At 36.5% G+C, this 20,029-nt stretch overlaps 1 protein-coding gene across 5 annotated transcripts in view; it reads left to right on the top strand.

Moving 5' to 3' along the window:
* Positions 1 to 20,029, top strand: part of Slc44a1 (solute carrier family 44 member 1) — a 205,953-nt gene that overhangs the window by 92,929 nt on the left and 92,995 nt on the right. For all 5 annotated transcript variants that reach the window (XM_008851699.3, XM_008851698.3, XM_029555295.1 and 2 more), the window contains exons 5-8: positions 6,319 to 6,412; positions 14,508 to 14,677; positions 16,659 to 16,748; positions 19,433 to 19,572. In XM_008851699.3, coding sequence (XP_008849921.1) covers positions 6,319 to 6,412; positions 14,508 to 14,677; positions 16,659 to 16,748; positions 19,433 to 19,572 — 494 coding nt within the window. The remainder of the gene's footprint in view (positions 1 to 6,318; positions 6,413 to 14,507; positions 14,678 to 16,658; positions 16,749 to 19,432; positions 19,573 to 20,029) is intronic.

Below are 20,029 nucleotides of genomic sequence, written 5' to 3'. Positions count from 1 at the left end.
CATCTCTGTCTTATACATCCTCTCTAAGTGATTGTTTGTACCCTTTCTTCCCTTATGTTCTCTTGTTCATTCTTTCATAACCTTATGCCCTACAGAGGAAACTGAAACCTGGTGAAAGCGACATCTGAATTACTGTCAGCAGGACAAAAATTCCATCGTTCTGTTTTCCTTCCCTTTAGTTTCTGAGGAACAGGTCGCTTTCCTTTCTTATTATGATTTTATGAAAACTCAAATAATGCATCCATTGTAGAGGAAAAATGAATCTCCGTCCTTCTGAAGCTACCTTTGGTTTTCTGTGAGATTTTTAACTGAACCCAAGCAGACCATGGCAGGTACTAAAGGAAGACTGTAACAGTGCTTGCTCAGGCAATTCTCCTTCCTCTCTTCTGTCACTAATTCCAGCCCACCACATCTGGCCCCTTTGCTGAGTATGGGCACCTGAGTCTTAATGAATAATTTAAGCCCTGAGTTTTGCTTCAACATACCCATTTATTGGTCTCTACTAGGTACTTAGGATAGGGTTTTATTCTTTCCCTTGCTAGCTAAATTCTAACCAGCAGTTTAGAGATGAAGATCTCATCCAACTACTTATAATAATCTGTAAGTTATAGACTGGCCACACATTCTCATTGGGTGCAAATATTTCGTGTGGTTTTTTTTTGAGGGGGGGTGTCTTTTTGAGATAGCATCTCCCTGTAGCCCCAGCTGATCTGGAACTTACTATGTAGACCAGGCTGGTCTTGAACTCAGGGAGATCCACCTGCCTCTGCCTCCTGAGTTCTGGGATTAAAGGTGTTCACCGCCATGCCAGGCAGTGCTAACATTTCACATGGAATTTTTCATACTGTTTCCATTATTCTTACCAAATTATTTTATAATATAGACTCTTCCCTAACACAGTGGCAAACCGTGGCAGAAATCTTTTTTGCTTATTGCATCCTATTTCTGTCCTAATTCTGCATATGAAAAGCAGAATTATTTAAAAGTGCTTCTTTGAAGTTCCATATTTCTTAAATTCTGAGAGTTTTATGGCCTGCCATTTGGATCATATACATATTTTGACTACAGCTTTATGTGTTGCTTTCATAACGATCGTTGTTTTGCATTGAAAACTTTAACAAAGTATGTGACACATTAGATGAAATTTACTACTTGTGAATAATAAACCTTTTGATTATCATCTGGTTGTTAGGTTTAGAGTCAATATCAGTAATGATCAGTATGTCTCCTTTTAGACAGTAACAATATCATTTAAAGCATAGCATTTAGTAAGAATTTTTTTGGCATACTGAAGTAGAACGTTGGACTTGATAGTATTTACATATGAATGAAATGATCTACTCTAGCAACCGATTTAATTACTTTTGAGTAAGAGACCAACTAAGATATTTGATTGTTTTGAAAGGAAAAAACATTGCTTATATTTGATAGCAAAATTTAAACTAATTCCTTCACTCAGCAAGTAATTAATATCCATTAAAGTATGCACCAGAAATATACATTATAATCCCCACATTGAAGAAGTTTGCAATACAGTAGAGTCAGACTTCATGTCCTCCACAGCTCTCAGAAGTCTTGCATGTAGATATTAAAATTCACTTAGGAAATATTTACTGTGTACCTAGTGTGTGCCACTCCTGATTGTCAAGGTGGTATCGGCTGGCTAATTTCTGAAGATAGATGTTTCTTGGGAATTGTAAGTGCATCCATATATTTCATGGGTTACTAGAGATTGAAATTGGAAAGGTGCTTTCCATTTTTCCAAAATATAAACACACAGTGTTTTCCTAATTAGAAAACTGGAGGTTAAATTCATTAGACTTTACAAGGCAATAGAATTTGCTTTTAGTAATGAAAACAGATACACATTTGAGAGGGGTTTTTTCCCTAGTCAGTACAAATTTCTAAATCATTTTGAGGTGTCTACTTTTTCATATTTTGATGCATACAAATATTTCTATGATGGTTAAGTACGATTTTAAAGCAAAAATATCACTTTCAAAATATTAATGCTGTTTTTTTTTTTTTAATCTTTATGTCAAGTAATTTGGCATTTTAGACTGTTGGTTTATACCCTTAGAGTGCTGCCTGGGAATATTTGGCAGTGTTTGGAGACTGGTTTTTAAGCTGGGCAAGGGCTTGGGGGGTCGGGGTGACTGGACTCTAGAAGGGAGAAGCTAAGGGTGCTAGTAAACCCTGCATTGCATAGAACAGCCATGACCAAGAATGTCTGGCACAAAATGCCGTCTTACCAAGACTCAGAAACTTAAGTTTTGTACTGGCTTGTGAAAAGCATGTGAACATGGTGTGTACCATGTTGCACTAAGAACACGGTTTTTGCTTTCTCCTGTCCACAGGAAATAGATCACAGTTCTCAAAGAGCTCATATACTGAAACTAAAAATAACAGATGCGAAAATCAAAAAAGAACAAGTTATGTTCTGTAATGGAGCTAAGTGGCAAATCTCTTTTTTGGGTGGGTTGGAGAAAGCTTGACAGAAGTTTGAGTGGTTGAAAATTCTGCTCAAATTTAGCAGAACTTTAAGTAGATACTAGACTGAAGGACAGCATAAGCAGAGGCAAAGGCATATCCAAAAAGCTTGAAGCTTGTTAAATCATAATTGACTAGAAGTAGTTCATTATGTTGAGGTGAGTCTGGAGTCTGGAGTACAATCCTCAAATCCAGGAGTGTGAGCTTTATCCTGACAATAAGGTTATAAAATAAGCAGTCTACATTTTCCAAAGATTATTCTGAGGGTCATGTGTCCGGTGGAGATAAGCCCTTTGGGAGAGATTTAAACTGGCCCAACAGATCATGAAGGTCTAAGATAACATAAGAAGATCTGACTGGCAAGGCTTTATATCTTTACCATCTTCAATTGTATGTGAGAAAAAATTAGATATAGACATGTTTCATTATGGGGATTTCATGGATGATAGAAGTCTTAAACAGTAGAAAATACACAGGAAGAGTGAGTACTGGAAATAATTTTTCTTAAGACAGGATTTTTGAGGTGTCTGTAGAATATGTATGTATAGATGTATGCATACTTATGTGGAGCCCTATGAAATATTTGTCTGGTTATGATTATTAGGAATGATATAAAAGCATATGACTTAATAGAGAATTGTATTTCTAAATATGCCAGTGATTACTTGAAAGTCTCTCCATCTCCCTTCTTTGTGTTGCTCTGTCTCCCTGCTTCTGTGTCTCTGTATACTCTCAGTATCTCTGTCTTTCACACACATCTGTAACCTTTGGAGTATGGTAATAAAACAGACCTCTTAGGGTTGATATAACTGAAATTGAACTAAAGAATAAATATAATTGAATATTATAAGGCATTTGAAGAACTGTAGGAATAAAACATTCTGAGAGGGATAGCAAGTGTTTACCTTGATAGATGTTTGTATACTGAAGTTACACTTCTAAGATTATTCATTTTGATAGCTTTTAAATAACATCGGCTGAGTTGCATGGATTGCCTCTGGTGTGCTTTAGATTAGCTTTTGTTTTTAGGTTTTGACTCTTCATTATTCAAGTATGTTTTTTTAACCTATTTTTTCATTTAAAAAAAAAACCTGCTATGTCTTACTCTTCAGGTGCAAACCTCTTGTGCTGGGTATTTTTTTGTACTTCTAAAGAAGAAAACACAGGCACTGCTTTTAAAGTGTCTACTGAAAACACATTCACTAATAACAGGAATAGAAAAACTACTGTAAAATGTTTGTGTGGTGTGGTTGTTATTGTACTCTTGGTTGGGTTTCTCTGTTCATCAACTCTTTGAGCAGGAGGCAGTGTAGAGTTCCTTATGATTATTGCTAACACATTGTAAGGATTTATTTTTTTGAAGTCTATTTAGTGCCGGATCTACTTAATACTGGCCTGTGTCCCAGAAGACTGTCAGAGATAAGGCTATTATCCTTTCATTGAGAATTATCCTGGGAAAGTATTTATAAAATTGAGCCCTGTTGCACCTACTGACCTCCTTTTTTAAATGAAGGAGGGGAAGAGGTGGAGATTGTTTTCACTGAATTCAGATGAAGCAGTGTGTTTAGCTGCATGGACACTAGTGCCTTTTATATTGTGCAAATTGATTCCATCTTGTGCCTAAAAGAAACACGTTGACAATTCAGCTCAGGAAGCCGACAGTCACATTGGTGTTCAGTACTTGTTGGCACAGTTGTCTTCCTTCCTTCCTTCCTTCCTTCCTTCCTTCCTTCCTTCCTTCCTTCCTTCCTCCCTCCCTCCCTCCCTTCCTTTTCCTTCCTTCCTTCCTTCCTTCCTTCCTTCCTTCCTTCCTTTCTTTCTTTCTTTCTTTCTTTCTTTCTTTCTTTCTTTCTTTCTTTCTTTCTTAAGATGAGCAGTTCTAAATAGGACTTTCAGCTATTTTAGGATTAATCTAAAATATCTGGTTGCTGTCATGCTTCCTCCAAAGTTGCTATGAATATAACTTAGTGGCATTTTCTTAAAATATGACACATAATACTTTCAGAAAAAGTTATATACTTAATATTCATGCTTGACCTCCTCCCCGTGAAGTACTCAGGATCTAATATAGAACATCAAACATATTAGGCAAGCACTGTACCACCTAGCCTGCGTGCTTAACTTTTAGTTTTTTTTCATTGAAATGAAAAAAAGTTGTTAAAAATAATTTTAAAAACGTAGTCACCTGCTAAATCTATCAAAAGTAGAAAAGACTTGGGAGAACAATACATGTAACTTTCAATATCATTAGAAATGATTTTGGATTGTCAAATACTTGAGCTGTCATTGCATGGAATATATGCTATTTATGTTTTGCATATATTGCGAAATGGCCCACACATTTGCACACTTGCCAGGTCATTTGCTGGTTTCATGCATCATTGATGAGTTAAATGGTAGTTTGTTGCTTTCCAAAAATTAGTTTGCTTGATCAAACAACATATAAGTGAAATAAACTCATTCCCAGTTTTTTTCCAAACAAACCAGAGTATTTTTATTTTTCTGTATTCCCTCCTATTTCCTTCTGTTTTGAAGAGCCTTTCTGATAACTGGCCCTGTGTTGAAGTCAGCCACTCTGGCCTCATAGTGTATTTTGAGCCTTTTCCATAGTAGTTCAATATAAAAATTTATTAGCTCTGCAAATGCAAAGATATTCTGTTTGTATCTTTTTTAATTTTTGATTTATTTTTATTTTATGTATATGAGTGTTTTGCTTGCATGTATGTAAGTGCATCTGTATCATGCAATGCCTGTGGAGGCCAGAAGAGGGTGTTGGATGCCCTGGAACTGGAGTTAACAGACAATTATTAGTTGTTATGTGGGTGCTGGAAACTGCACCCAGGTCCTCTGCAAGCAGCCAGTGCTCTTAACTGCAGAGCCATCTCTCCAGCTCTTATTTCTATTTAATAGTAACATTTTCTAAATTAGAAATCTGATAGAAATTTAAGTTAATCAAATATAAAATAGAAGCACTTTATGTATGTAAAGCAGTGGACACACTGCAAAATTAGTTACAGCCTAGGTTTTCTCACATACTAACATCTATTGTAAAGTGAACCTTCCAGTATTTGAGTCATTATATTACAAAATTCTACAGCCCAGTAGGATAATATCTGTCTAAATATTCAATATTAGGTAAGTTTTTAGTCATATAATCAGAAAAATAGATGGATCTTTTCATAACGTATCATAGGTTGAATTTAAGCTATTATAACCTGTCTCAAAACTGGGAATCACTTACCGGTTTTATCTATTTGTTCAGTATATTTACAACTAGAACTGTTTCCTGCTATTTAAATAAGAAAAAAATAGTCATGTACTGTCTGAGTGCAGTGCTATGTGTGCTATATTAAAATTTTAGTAATGGAAGTTACAGAAACAAGAGACAGACATACAGTGGAGCATGAGTTTTTCAGTCAGAGACGGGAAGTTTGTAACTAACCCTAGCCCTTCCCGCCGTGTCTGTGTTCTTGGTCAGGTTTAACTCTTAGCCTGTGTCTTCCTCTGAAGTGAGTGTATTAGCGCTTAGCTTGTAGGATAATAGTATTGCATCCATCTGTGTCACCTCGCATAGAAACTGTCAATAATGGCAGTTCTAGTTCCCAGTTATTACGTTTAATATTAATAAGATTTGTACATAAATACATTATCAGTCACTTCAGAGAAGAATCTATTTTAAATGATCCATAATATATATTAAATATGATTCTTGTAAATTCTATAATGATTGAAATAATATGTAATAGTATAATACCTAAAATTATAGAGAACCAGTAGAAAATTTGTTCAGAGTCTTCTGCCAGCTAACATAAACTTTTCTTTCCACAGGCTCAGCACTATGTGAATACAGCCTAAAGCCTTCTGAATACACTCTACCTTTAAAGTCTTCTTCTCTTTGCCCCAAACTACCAGTTCCAGCGAGGTAAATTTTCTTGCAAAGTTGTTAACTTACAGCTTTTGTTTTCATAGGTAAACTTTACACTGTGTTAGTGTGAGAAAATTGTCACCTGATGATACCTGTTGCCTGAGTCTGGTACTTTGATAATGTTTTAAAAGTAGAAATAGACATGACATTTTTTTTTTTTTTTAATCTTTAAAAGATGTATGCACAAACAACTTTTCTTATTAGATATTTCGAGTTTCTTTTAGGGGCTTACTTTTTGATGTTTTCATTTTCATTCATAATTTTTAAGTATACAAAACTGTTGAATCATTATCAAATCTGTAACAAATTTAGGAACCAGTTCTCACCATCCCCATATATCCTTAGAAGTTGATCCTAGTAATGCTTACTGAGATTATTTTTTAAATTTCTCTGTCAATTTTAAAACTGTGTGAGTGTTCATTCTCCATAACTTGTTTGAGGTTATATCCTTTAGGCATAGTCCCAGAATTAGGCTATGCCATGTTTTATCCTAAATCTTATTCAACAAACATTTATTATTAAGTACTGACTGCGTGCAATAATGCAATGATGAAGCAAATATTCTTTGGCAAAAGCTCATAGTACTTACAGCAAAGCAAACATTTGCATTATACATACATTTAAAAAATAGAAACTGAAGCATTGTAGAATGTATCCTCAAAATTATGTATGTGTGTGCATATATTTATTTGTGTATGTGCATACACATGCACTTTGAAGTATCTTAAGAGCCTTACTGTGTATTGCTAACAGTGTGACCTGAGAAACCTTCTTGAGGAAAACTTGACTATAAGCCACTCTTATTATATCCCAGTATATTATAGTGAGCTATTAGGTGAAAATTTTCAGATTTGAGAACATGAAAGCAGATGATATCGACTTTAAGATTACTTATCGTTAACTTGTACTTTATTAACTTGAATTTGAAATTTTCTGTGGGAAATTATGAAAAGGACAGATGCGTCAAGTTGATTTCCAGCTCTTTCAGTCTTTTCAAGTTGCTACTGAAAATCAAAATTTAAAGCCTATAGACATAGAAGTAAAGGCACTATTTTAGAAGACTCAGTAAGAAGAGTTTAAAAATTACCGCCTTAAACCAACTGCTAAGAAGATTCATTCATGAAAATGAAGACTGTCAGGGAGGCTGCAGCAGTGAGCCAGGGAGGCCCTTTAATATAGTCATCACTGAAAATTATTGACATAAAAATGCAGAGCTGGGCCTGGTGTATGGGCCTGTAATCCCAGCCACTCAGGAGGATGAGGCAAGAGGATCTCAAGTTCAAGGCCTGTGCTATATAGCAAGTTTGAGGCCAACCTGGGCAATTTAGTGAAACCAGGTTTCAAACTAAAATGTATCCAGGTGCGGTGGTGAGCGCCTTTAATCTCAGCCCACAGGAGGCAGAGGCAAGCAGATCTCTGTGAGATCAAGGTCAGCCTGGTCCACATAGTTTCTTTCAGACCAGTTAGGACTAGGGAGACCCTGTCAAAAACAAACAAAAACTAAAATGCAAAAGGATTGGGGATATAGGTTAGTAGCAGATCATTTGCCTAGCATGCATGAGACCATAGATTTGAACTCCAGTATCACAAAAGAGGATTGCATATGTTTATCTACCCAACTGATAAATTTGTTTTAAATATATATTTTGAGTATAGACTTATTCTTACAAGGCTAAAAAATATTATGGAAAAAGTAGCCAGAAAGGCTTGGGTATGAGACTGTGCTTAGAATCGTGAGTGGATGGGGGAGGGGAAGTTTTGTGGCTTATATTGCAACTCCTGCGGCCCCCACCTCTGGCCCCACCAGTGGACATTTCCTATTCCTGATTATGTTGGGTGCTCCAGTTTTGGCTGCACATACACACATTCCCTCCCTCCCTCCCTCCCTCCCTCCCACAGCACCCTAAGAACATGGACTGAAAGACAAAGTATAATATTTGGATGGAAGCTTTATAGAAGGATCTGGTTCCCAACAATGGCATTATCGTTTCACTAAAGTCAAAGGTTGAACCTCTCCATCTGAAGTCTGATTCTACACTGGGTCTAAATATTCTCTTTCATTCATTATAATACATCCCAATCTAGTGTCTTGTCATTCTTCTCTGGACTAAGCCTATTGGAAAGCAGAAAAAAAAAAACCAAAAACCAGTTAACAGAAGGAAGACAAATGACATTCCCCCCCAAATCAGAGAAATACAATATTTGGCAAGCAAAGTGAAAGGACATGAAAACAAGAGTAAATTCGACTGAGCAGCAGAACCTTGGGTGCCGCTACTCTCCACACGCAGTATCAGAGCCATGTGTCCAAAGATCAGCAAAACCTGCTCTTCGGCCCCGAACTCATGATCCAGTAGTGACCATGTTGTTCACTTCCTTTTTAATGCTGAAAAACCAGCACCAGGCTAAACTATGATTCAAGCAAGTGTCTTGTATGTCTGTATTCTAGGAGCATCCTAGTAGGAGACAACAGCATGAACTTTTGAGTCCAGATAAGTCATGACTTCTTAGCTTGAATTTGAAATTTTTTGTTAGAAAATAGGACACAATGAGTCAAGTTGATTTCCAGCTCTTTCAGTCTTGTCAGATTGTTACTGGAAATCAAATTTAAAGCCTATAGACATAAAAGTAAAGACACTATTTTTAAATATTCAGCAGGAAGGACCTAAAAATTATAGGTCTGGGGGTGACCTTGTTCCCTTTTCTGTTTATGAGCTTGACCAAGTCTCTTTAAGTTTTTTTTATGAATAAAATGAGAATAGTTATACTTCCAGAATTGTTTAAGACTCAAGGTAATAGATGTTTATTACTGGCACTCAGCTTAGAAGGTCCTGTTTCCTCTTTGCCAGTCTTCCTGTGTGCCCCGAGACCAGCTGGTGTTGGTACCTGTTCTAGCAAAAGCAGCTGAGAGTAATTTGCAGTTAAACACTAAGAACACATTAAAAGCCAAAAGGCTATTTTTTCCCCATAGCTTTTGAATTTTAAAAGCAAATGGCTAGAAAAGGCAATAATTTATCCAAATTCATAACTCTGTTGGTGAAATGCCAGGTGTGGTGGCAATATGGGAATAGGCAGCCTGCATGCTTGTAGTAGTATTGCATGCAGCCTGGGAAAACAGCAGTAATAGAGACAAATTACTCGGTTTACTCATTTATATAGGTACCCCTGGATTCCAGAAAGGTTGCTAGGTACTAGGGAGTTAGTAATGTGAGGTTAAGGTAAGAAAGCAATAACTAAGAAAAATACGACCTATTCATATTTTCAAGTGGAAGATTGATGGATGAATTATTATTTACAAATCACCTACTGTGTACTAGCTAACATAGTCTCTCACATGTATTATCTCCTTTAACCCTTACAAAACCTGTGCAGATATTGCCCCTAATTTGTAGGTAAATAAAGTGGATGATGAGAGACAATAAGTTACCGAAGGCCGCACAACTGGTTACTGTGGGTCAGAATCTGAATCTAGGATCTTGTAGAGGCTGTGACAGGTTTTGCTGTTGGTGTTTCTAAAGATGTATAAAAGTGAGAGAGAGAGAGAGAGAGAGAGAGAGAGAGAAATAGAATGAAATGTATGCAAACACTTTATATTACCAGTAAATTCCTCTTATTTTCTGCCTTTTGTATACTATAGGGAGCTTTCTAGAGTCTGTTTTGGTATTCTTAAAACTTTTAGCTAGACATCATGTAGTTTATTTTTAGCTGAGAGTTGTAAAATAATTACATGCCTTCTCTCTTGAAGATGCATGGACAGGGGTTGTGGGCACTGTTTGTCATTTTACTTTAGGGAGCTTGTTTTTTGTGGCAATTGGGACCCAAAGGCAAATAAGCAGATATTTGCCAAGGTAAGATGCAATTTACCTATGAGTGGCTAATTTTTTAAAATCCCATTACAGATTGATTTTGTAATTGTTGACTAATGCTTCAGCAATGTGAAACAAGAACAGTTGCTAAAGGAGCTGCATTGACGTCTTCAAGAGTCATTAGTTTATGGACTTTGAAAGACAGAAAAACGTACTGTAAACAGAAGACTTTATGCTTATCCTGTCATTCCAAAGCACAGACTGTGCCATTTAGGGTAGACTCTAATACAGACATGATCTCATATATGAGCTTCTTAAAAGTGTTTTCTTGGGGCTAGAGAGATGGCTCAGAGGTTAAGAGCACTGACTGCTCTTGCAGAGGACCCGGGTTCAATTCCCAGCACCCACATGGCGGCTACAAACCATCCTTAACTCCAGTTCCAGGGGAATCTGAAGCCCTCTTCTGACTTCCGTGGCATTGTAGGACACGGGTGCCCTTACATACATGCAAGCAATACATTCATACACATAAAATAAAAATAATAAATAAAATATTTTAAAAAAAGAAGTGTTTTCTCAGAGGCATGAAATGAGATAATTCATCTTGAATTCAGTATATCAAATAGGACTTAAATGATAAAATAGAAGCAAACATTTAGTACTTAAAGTAAAAATTCTGTGAGAGTAAACTGGATGCATTATATACAGGCATGAAATTGTCAAAAAGCAAATTTAACCAATAAAAATTTTTAAATAAATCAAACTTAAGAGAAAGGAAAATAATTCAAAATTGAGTGTGCTAGCTCATACCTATAATTCTAGCACTTGGGAAGTTGAAGGAGGAAGATTGCTGTTTGAGGTCAGCCTGGGCCACAGAGTGAGACCCTATCTCAACAAGAATTGAAGAAACTGGGAATGTGGTTCAGTGGCAGAGTGTGTAGCACAAGGCCCTGTGTTCAGTAAGAAGGGAGGGATGGAAGAAGGGAAGGAAGGAAGGAAGGAAGGAAGGAAGGAAGGAAGGAAGGAAGGAAGGAAGGAAGTCTACTTTAAAGCTTAGTATTTAATTTATTTTTGAATAATGCACCAAAACGTGATTTCTTACTTGCTTTTTATTTCTTATTTGTTATAGCTACAAGCAGATTTTGACTATTAACTAGACAATGCAGTTAGCTAGATTGTGATGATTTTTATACCTTTGAATTTAGAGCTGCAAGGTTGTTTTGTTTTTTTTTTTTTAAACTGGCATAAAGTGAATCATAGGGTAAAAGATCATTGTTATTTTGCCCCAATTAAAGTACACATTGCAGTTGGTCAGGTGACTTGAGAGTTCAGAGCAGACCTTACTTGGCATTTCTTCCTAAATAGGTATGAAAGATTAGGATTTTGAAAGTCTGATCCTTCCCTTTTCAAGCCAACTCTCCTCATCCTGAGTTCTCAAAGAAGCAAACGCCGACCATACTGGCTGTGTTGCTCCTGAGAGTTTGGGGCCTGTGTCAGCTCTTGGCTGACTGTGGTGTTATTGGTAATCTGAAGTGATTTACAGAACCCTGCTCCTACCCTTTTAGCCAACAGGACAGATCTGAGAAAGACCTTGCACCTGTGCAGTGTTAGGAGCATTGGGACTGTTACTGATACCTGACAGGAAAAAAGAAGAGTGAATAGGGCGAAGACAATTGGTGGATACCACAAACAAGAAAAAAGACAACAGTGTTTTAAGGTGTATCTGTTTTAGAGGAGACAAATGAGTTAAGCCAAGGCTACATCAAGAGATGACAGGCTAACATACACAGAGGATGGGAAAGTAGATAATTGTGGAACAGAGAGCACTTTGTAGCCAGGCTTGAATTTTAAAAAAATGTGTGTGTGTGTGTGTGTGTGTGTGTGTGTGTGTGTGTGTGTATAAATTAGAAGATGCTTATACAGAGATACTAACTTAATAGAAAAGGTCTCTGTCCAGACAATATCAGAAAAAGAAAACTAACTGCGAGTTAGAAAAGAGTGGTCAGTTTAAGGACTTCTGCCCCAGATCAGCCTGCATTGACTTAGAAACTTATAGCTAATCCATTTTTATTTCTGTAATATTCCTAACTAAATCCACTGCAGTTAAAAGTGTTCTGTGCTGGGCATGGTGGCGCATGCCTGTAGTCCCTGGGAGGCAAAGGCAGGCAGATCTCTGTGAGTTCAGGGCCAGCCTGGTCTAGATAGTGAGTTCCAGGCCAGCTGGGGCTACAGGGAGACCCTGTTTCAAAAAGACAAAAAAAAAAAAAAAAGCGTTCCATAATTTGATACCTTTTCACATCATTCGTGACATAATGCTCATCCAAAAAATTTACTTAGAATGCCCTAGCTTCCTGCAGTTTTAAGTAAAACACTGTATCTTTGATCCTAATTCCGAGGAGTTCCTGGTAATACCATTTTGAGGTATACACAAATACACATGCAGATACTTAAAGATGACTTTAAAATGAATATTCATGTTATATTGTAACATCATTTTGGGATACATTTTACCGAAGAGTAACTAAGGTAAGGCTTCTTCTTTAAAATTATTTTGTTTTGTAAAGTTTAACAGCATGAAAGATGTTGCTTTTTCTTACTATCATTACTATTCATTTACTAACATGTAATGAAGACTGATACATAGCCTACTCATTCTTATTTGAAAAGGAAATGCTTTTGAGGAAGGAGACAAAGACAGTGTTTTGCTTCAGGTCATACAAAGTTGTTTTGCTGAATTAGAAACCTTGGAATGTGATGCCCAGCCATGCAATCTTACCTACTAGTTAGACCAAAATATAAGAACAAAGACATATTTACATCTCTCTAACCTAAGATTATGTTATATTAGACTTGTCACTGTTAGTCCCATGAACAGTTCTGAAAATGTGAGGTTTGTGTTAGAATGTCCAAATTTTAACTTGATCCATGTGTAAGTGTTTATGTATACATGACGTACATATGGACTTTGCTGGAATCTTAATGTGTTCTTAGGTAGACAATGTTATCATTGATTATGTATTAGCCTTTTAAGATTTGTAGTACATAATATTATTGCAAGCCAGATTCATACACAGCTGTTCTTTCACAAGTCACAGCTATCCTACTTTGAAGCTTGGATTGAGTGGTAAATGATTAATATTGTTTACTTCCCCTTTTATGGACATACAATATTGGATTATTGGTAACATATAAGAAGTAAAGAAGGGGCTAGACAGATGGCTCAGCAGTTAAGAGCACTAGCTGCTCTTGCAAAGGATTCGGGTTCTATTCTCTGCACCCACACGGCAGCTAACAACCATCTGTAACTCCAGTTCTAGGAGATCCAACACCCTCTTCTGACCTCCACAGGCATTCCATGACACAGGTGCACCTACCTATATGCAAGCAATACATTCATACACATAAAATAAAAGCGTTAAATAGTTTTTAAAAATAAGGAAAATAGCAAGGGTATAATTGAATGGTACAGCACTTACCTAGCATGCCCGAGGTCCTGGGTTCAATCCCATGCACTGAAAAAGAAAATAGTCCAGTATCCTATGATCCTAACATATCATGTAGTTTTAATTTTTTGAGCCATCTTTTTGTGTCTCCATTGTTATGTGTAATCCTTTATGCAGATGTCACCAGACATTATATGTAATTTTCCCTTTATTTCTACATTATAAACATTTCTGTGTATTAGTTCTCATGGCTATTGTTTTAAGTTGCTGTATGTTAATATCTTAGCATGCTTTTATTTATGTGAGGGCAGTTAAGCTTGTGCCCTAAACATCTTCATTAACGTGAGGTTTCCTATGCTCTTTTAATAGAGGAAACATTCTATTAATGGTGACACATTTCATGTATAAGCATGTATCTTTGTTTCTGTTTGTTTTCATTTCACTTGCTTATGGCCAGAGTTCATTTTCCATTCAATGAAGCACATGCTTGTAAACTTCGCCATCCACCTCTCAATGGGTGGATGTGCAGAGTTGAGTCTCGAGTGTTTGGTTTGCTTCTGGTAGTTTGTGTGTATGTGTATGTGTGTGTTTCTTTTCAGAAGGGACGGGTAATGTCTTCTGTTGGAACATGCACTCCACCCTCTTTGATAAGCTGGTGGTAGGATTTGCATCACTCTGCACAGCGGTCATCCTCACAGCATTAAGTGCACAAGCTCTGAGCTCCCGGATGATGTGTGGAGGGTGGAGTGTACTGCAGCCATGCTCACCTTTCATTTGTGTGTTTGATGTGGCATTTATATTAAGTAGGAGTAATTTTTTTTCTGATTTTTTTTCTTGTGTCACCAGTGCACCTATTCCATTCTTCCATCGCTGTGCTCCTGTGAACATTTCCTGCTATGCCAAGTTTGCAGAGGCCCTGATCACCTTTGTCAGTGACAATAGTGTCTTACACAGGCTGATTAGTGGAGTAATGACCAGCAAAGAAATTATATTGGGACTTTGCTTGTTATCACTAGGTAATTGTTTTTCTCATTATTAGCTATTTCATAGTACTGCAGAAGACTGTTCTTTTAGCCAAACTATGAATACAACTGGGGATACTTGTAAAATGTTTGACTACCCATAGCCAAAATAATTGTTTCAGATTATATATTGTTATATAAAATATATACATAGAAGTATGTATATGTATATATCTGAAACTCATTTTGCTTTTTTTCTTTCGTTAAAGCAAACTGTTGTTTCCCCACTCTTTGGTTACTAAGTCATAATTACATTTAAAATGATGGCAGGAGGCTCGTTTTAATGAATTAGCAATCCTCTTGTTTTTAGATACAATTCCACAATGTATATTTATATAGAAACAAGACTATGTACTCTATTCTATCTAAGAACATAGATTTAGGTTACTTTTGAAGTATGTCATTTTCTTTTTTGCTACAGTTTGTAGTATCGGTGTCTCACTGGAAAAGCTAGGAAATCTCCACTTGTTAGCCATTGAATTTTTTGGTCAATAGATAAAAAATTACCTATATTATTTCTAGGACTATATAAGGGCATATCAGAGTTTATAGGCCTTCTTAGTTGGGAAAAGTAAACTACTAGGAACCAAACAACTTTAATTTCATAAGTCAAATGAATATTTATGCCTTAACAACAGCTATATTCCATGAGCAGACGAGCTGTATTTCCATCTTTCCTGTTGTTAGAGAGCATTTTCTTTTTACACAAGTAGAACTTAACTGAATTGAAATAATGCTGTCCGTATGAAAATCTAATTCTGTGATATTTGAGGGGCTCCCATCTGTTTTTTTATTCTTGTACATTTATTGCAAAAATGAATATATTAATAATATTCCTAGACAGATCCTAGCCATTTGTTTAGCTTTGCAAATGGCCCAAAGAAACTTGACTCCTAGTATAACTTTATATAAAAATTACTTGATTTTCTGAAATAGTGGAATGTTCCAAACAAAAATAATATACAAACTTTTAAGAATAATGACAATAATGTGAATTCACTGGAATTTCACTTTTATTAGAATGGTTTGCTTTTGAGGCTTAAGAATATAATATCAGCCCAAGATATCTTTGTTCATTCATTTGTGGAATGGACCTTTAGATCATTAAAGATTTATAAAATATTATTTCAGAAATATATTTCCCACACAAGGGTTAAATGCCCTGTTTTTTTCAAGAATTTTGTTCTTTAGCATATTGGAATTAAGTTTGGGATAAGTAAGGGAGCTGATTAAATAACTCAAGCTAATCTTCGCTAGTTTTTGAGGAAGAGCGCTGCAGTCAGTTGAGAAATGAGGTCAGAGGGATTTGGCTTCCGTAGGTTTCAGGGTAATAGTCTATACAGGGTCACACTTTCCCTTGGAGTTGTAGAGTTAAATATAAAAATCTTAGATAATGTTAAAATGCCATCTAGTTTGTCCAATGACCATTAAAGAAGTTAGTCCTGAGATGTATAGGTTACTCAGGGCAGTGTAGCACTAACTGGTCTCTCTCTCTCTCTCTCTCTCTCTCTCTCTCTCTCTCTCTCTGTGTCTACATGTTACAGGGTTTTTTGTTTTGTTTTGTTTTGGGGTTTTTTTGTTTTTTTTTGTTTTTTTTCCTTTTGGTCATCAACATGACATGTCATTGTCTACACCTCATGTGCTGGCATGTATGTTTGCATGTCTGACCTCTTGCTGCTGGTGAATCCACAACAGTCTTGGCTGTTTTTGAGTCACCGTGTGCATTTGCATGTGTTCTTTTCCGTAGTTTATAAACCACAGAGTTAGGTGTCTTTGGTTTTTAGAGATGCTATTAAGTGGTACAAGAAGCAAAATCAAACTGCAAAAGCAGCCCGATGCCTTTCTGTCTGAAATTGTGGTCATGAACTAGTCAATAGCATCAATTTATTTCCATAGGCAAAAGCAACAGTTAAAAGTCTTTATGTTCTCCTATGTTTTCAAATAATATTCTTTGTGTTCTCTTTCTTCCTTGCAGTTCTATCCATGATTTTGATGGTAATAATCAGGTATATATCAAGAGTACTTGTATGGATCTTGACAATTCTGGTCATACTGGGTTCACTTGGTAAGCCAATTTTTTTCTCTTTGTTTTCGTGGTTCCTAACTAATTCTGTGGTAGCAAATAGGAATTAAAAAAGAAAATGAAAGCTTTATTTTTACATGTCATTTCTTCTCCTTAAAGGATTTTTATTTTTGCCTTGAGTTTGTCATGAATATTCTTCCTGATCTCACCCTGTTTAGCATTTGAAATCCACATATTTTTTCTATGTGCGTGTATACGCATACAGTGTGTAGTTAAAATTAAGCTTAGTTTAAAATTCTGTCTCTACTTACAGTTATAATCTGACTGCTGTGTTTGCTTTTCCTGCTGTCACCTACTGTGTGTTTTCCTGATGGATGCTTTTGTATTTTTTTCCTATCTTTTTTATATGAACTATATTTCCTCTGGTGGTCTGTGTCCTTGCCCTGGATTTTTGTTGTATTTCTACCTCTATATTTTGTAACTTACTCATAAAATGCTGTTTAATCTAGAATTGTACAGTTACAAAGGCAGAAATGATTATGTATTGGATTTTCCTCTGCTTTTAAAAAATGTAGCGTTACCTTAACATCCCTGAATTAATCACTCCCTTCCGCCCCCTCTGACTCCTTAGCCTTATGAAATAATTTGAACTTTTATATTCTGTTTATTTTTAAATTTAAAATGATATTTCTATATACTATGTCTGAGAACTGATTTACTTTTGTCTTGAAGGGCTTCAGAGATATTTACATTTATGTTTAGGTTTTTCTGAATGAGTTTTAGTCAGAACTACCGACCCGGTGTCTATAAACCTTTCCTGAATTCTTGATCTGCTTTACCTTCATAGTGATTGGAATTCGAGCGATTCTGCAGCTTAATTTTACTTCTTATCTCTCGGGGATAGATCTTATTTCTGTATTTGATTATTGTTTCCGTCTCAGTGGCTTTTTTAAAAAGGTTGTTACTTATTCTATATGTATTTTATAGTCTTCGAAATCATCATTTCAGTTCTTTGTAATTTTCTTTCATGTTCAGTAAGAGTTCATCAGGTAGATTTCTGGTTACTGTCACTTTCAGGTTTTCCCACTGTGAGTCCATATCTGGTGACTGACGAAGAAGATCTGAAATTTGTTCTTTCCAGTTTTTTCTATTTTCTACTTCTTCCTTCTCTCAACTATCTTTTCATCTCACATTGCAGCCTTTGAGTCTGACTCGTGTTTAGATGTATAGTTTTTATAATACATTTAAATTGAATCACAAAGCTACTGCATACTAAACATGCAGTATTTCATGTTACTTAACTTTCCTAATTTCAGTTTTATAGTTTTGTCACATCTATAAAGGAATTAGCACAGGTACAGTGCACAGTTCAAATCTTCATAAATGGTTTCTACAGTGAGCAGTGTCCTCCTTAATGATGCGATTATTATCTCATTCTGCTTTCCTTAAATTTTAGCTCTTTTTGGAACTTTCTATTCCTGCTTGTAGAAAACATTTTTTCCATTTTTAAATATAGTGAATAGTTTCCAATTTTCTTGTACCTTGGGGTTTCAAAAGAGAAGAAATGCTTTTGGTTTCTATACTTCTTTAATAGAAGAAAAGTTCATGCTTGGTATTCTCCAACAAATGTGATGTGGAGCTTCTTTTTGACCTAGTCACTCTTTACTTGTGTATAGATGATGGTCAGGTTGGTAAGCATAGATCTTAGCCCGGCTTCTTATCTGCCAGTCATTATTTATCTTATCTATACCCTCCCCCCAAGAAAAGCTCTGAATGTCTGTCCCCTGTTGTAGCCTGTAAGCATTTATCCTATCCTGCCCGTCTCCTACCACTTCTTCCTTGCTGAGTTGCTTTAGGAACAGTGGTTTCCTTTCTCTCTTACTTGGCTTGGTCCTGTCACAGCCTCCTAGACCTTTGCTTGGAATGCTTTTTCCTTGAGTAGATTCAGAAGTTGTTCTTCCTCCGTCTCTCTAACCTCCTGTTCAGATACCATCATCTCCGTGAGGCGTGCTCCTCGGTGCCATGTAAAATGGCCAAGGCCTTCCAAATCAAGCACTGGCCTTCTTACTAGATTTCCCCCTTAGGTTAGCATTCAATTTTTGCTTATTTCCTGTGATTGTTGTTTCCTCATTACTATATAGCCCCACTGAGCAGAGACAGGGGACTTGGCTTGCTGCTCTGTCCCTGATAGGTGCTATAGGCTTCAGGATGTTTCCTCCATATGCTGAGTGAAAATTCAGCTCTTATATGGAGGTAAGTTTGCCTTGTTCTTCAGATTAGGGTGGGTTTTTTTGTTTGTTTTTTTTACTTGACCCCTACCGCCCACGGCTATCAGAGATGTCCTGGTTTTGTTCCTACCTTTGGTAAAATCTGCTCTTTTCTGTTCTTCATTTATTTATTCATTGTACAAATATTTAACCAATTGCGTGACTATGTGCACTAAACATTGGGGTTACCAGCTCCTCTCAGAGATACGAATGGTTACTGGCTCTCTCTCAGCTTCATGTGCAATGAAGAAAGTTCACTGATACTCTGAAGGATTTGTAACATTAAAGACAGTCATGAAGGCATGGCTGCCCTTGCCCCAATGCTTCCAAACAATTATACCCGCACACTTTGTCATTGTGTTGGGCCCATGGCAATATGTAGGCTCAGGAAATTGAGCATTTATGTCACGTATTTTCTTATACTGATTTTTGCAACAATCAATGGTTATCTATCTCCAGGTGGCACAGGTGTGCTGTGGTGGCTTTATGCAAAGCAAAGAAGGTCCCCCAAAGAAACAGTTATTCCTGAACAGCCTCAGATAGCTGAAGATAATCTGCGGGCCCTCCTCATCTATGCCATTGCAGCGACAGTGTTCACTGTGAGTAGGAGCTGGTGTAGCTCAACACTGTGTGTTTGCAGGAGATCCTTAATGGAGCACCCCTGTGCTTTGTATTCCCACCCTAGATCTCTGTTAGATCAAACCTGTCCTGTGGTGTACTTGACACCCCAGAGTCTGCTGGAGGTTTCCCTGATTGATAAGGGCTCTGTGATGCAGCAGTTTGTCCTACCTACCCAGTCTGCCTTTTGAGACAGTTTTCACCTAAAATATTTATGTTGTCATTTGCTAATAACATGCTTCTTATTGTACTAATCTGATTGTATTTTAAGAAACAATCCTCTTTATTGTTGAACAGTATATTAAGAAAGAGCATATCATTCCATTTACTTGTTCATTATTTTCTGGGTTTTTTTAAAATTTACCCTTTACTAATATATTAAAAAATATAGGTGAGATATACTGCTCTATGGTTCGATAATCTGTACTTGTATTTTTT

The sequence above is a fragment of the Nannospalax galili genome, unplaced genomic scaffold, assembly GCF_000622305.1.
Source record: "Nannospalax galili isolate Female #2095 unplaced genomic scaffold, S.galili_v1.0 scaffold105, whole genome shotgun sequence".
NCBI lineage: Eukaryota > Metazoa > Chordata > Mammalia > Rodentia > Spalacidae > Nannospalax > Nannospalax galili.
Note: the sequence above shows the minus strand (reverse complement) of the source record. Positions and strands in the feature narration are given on the sequence as shown.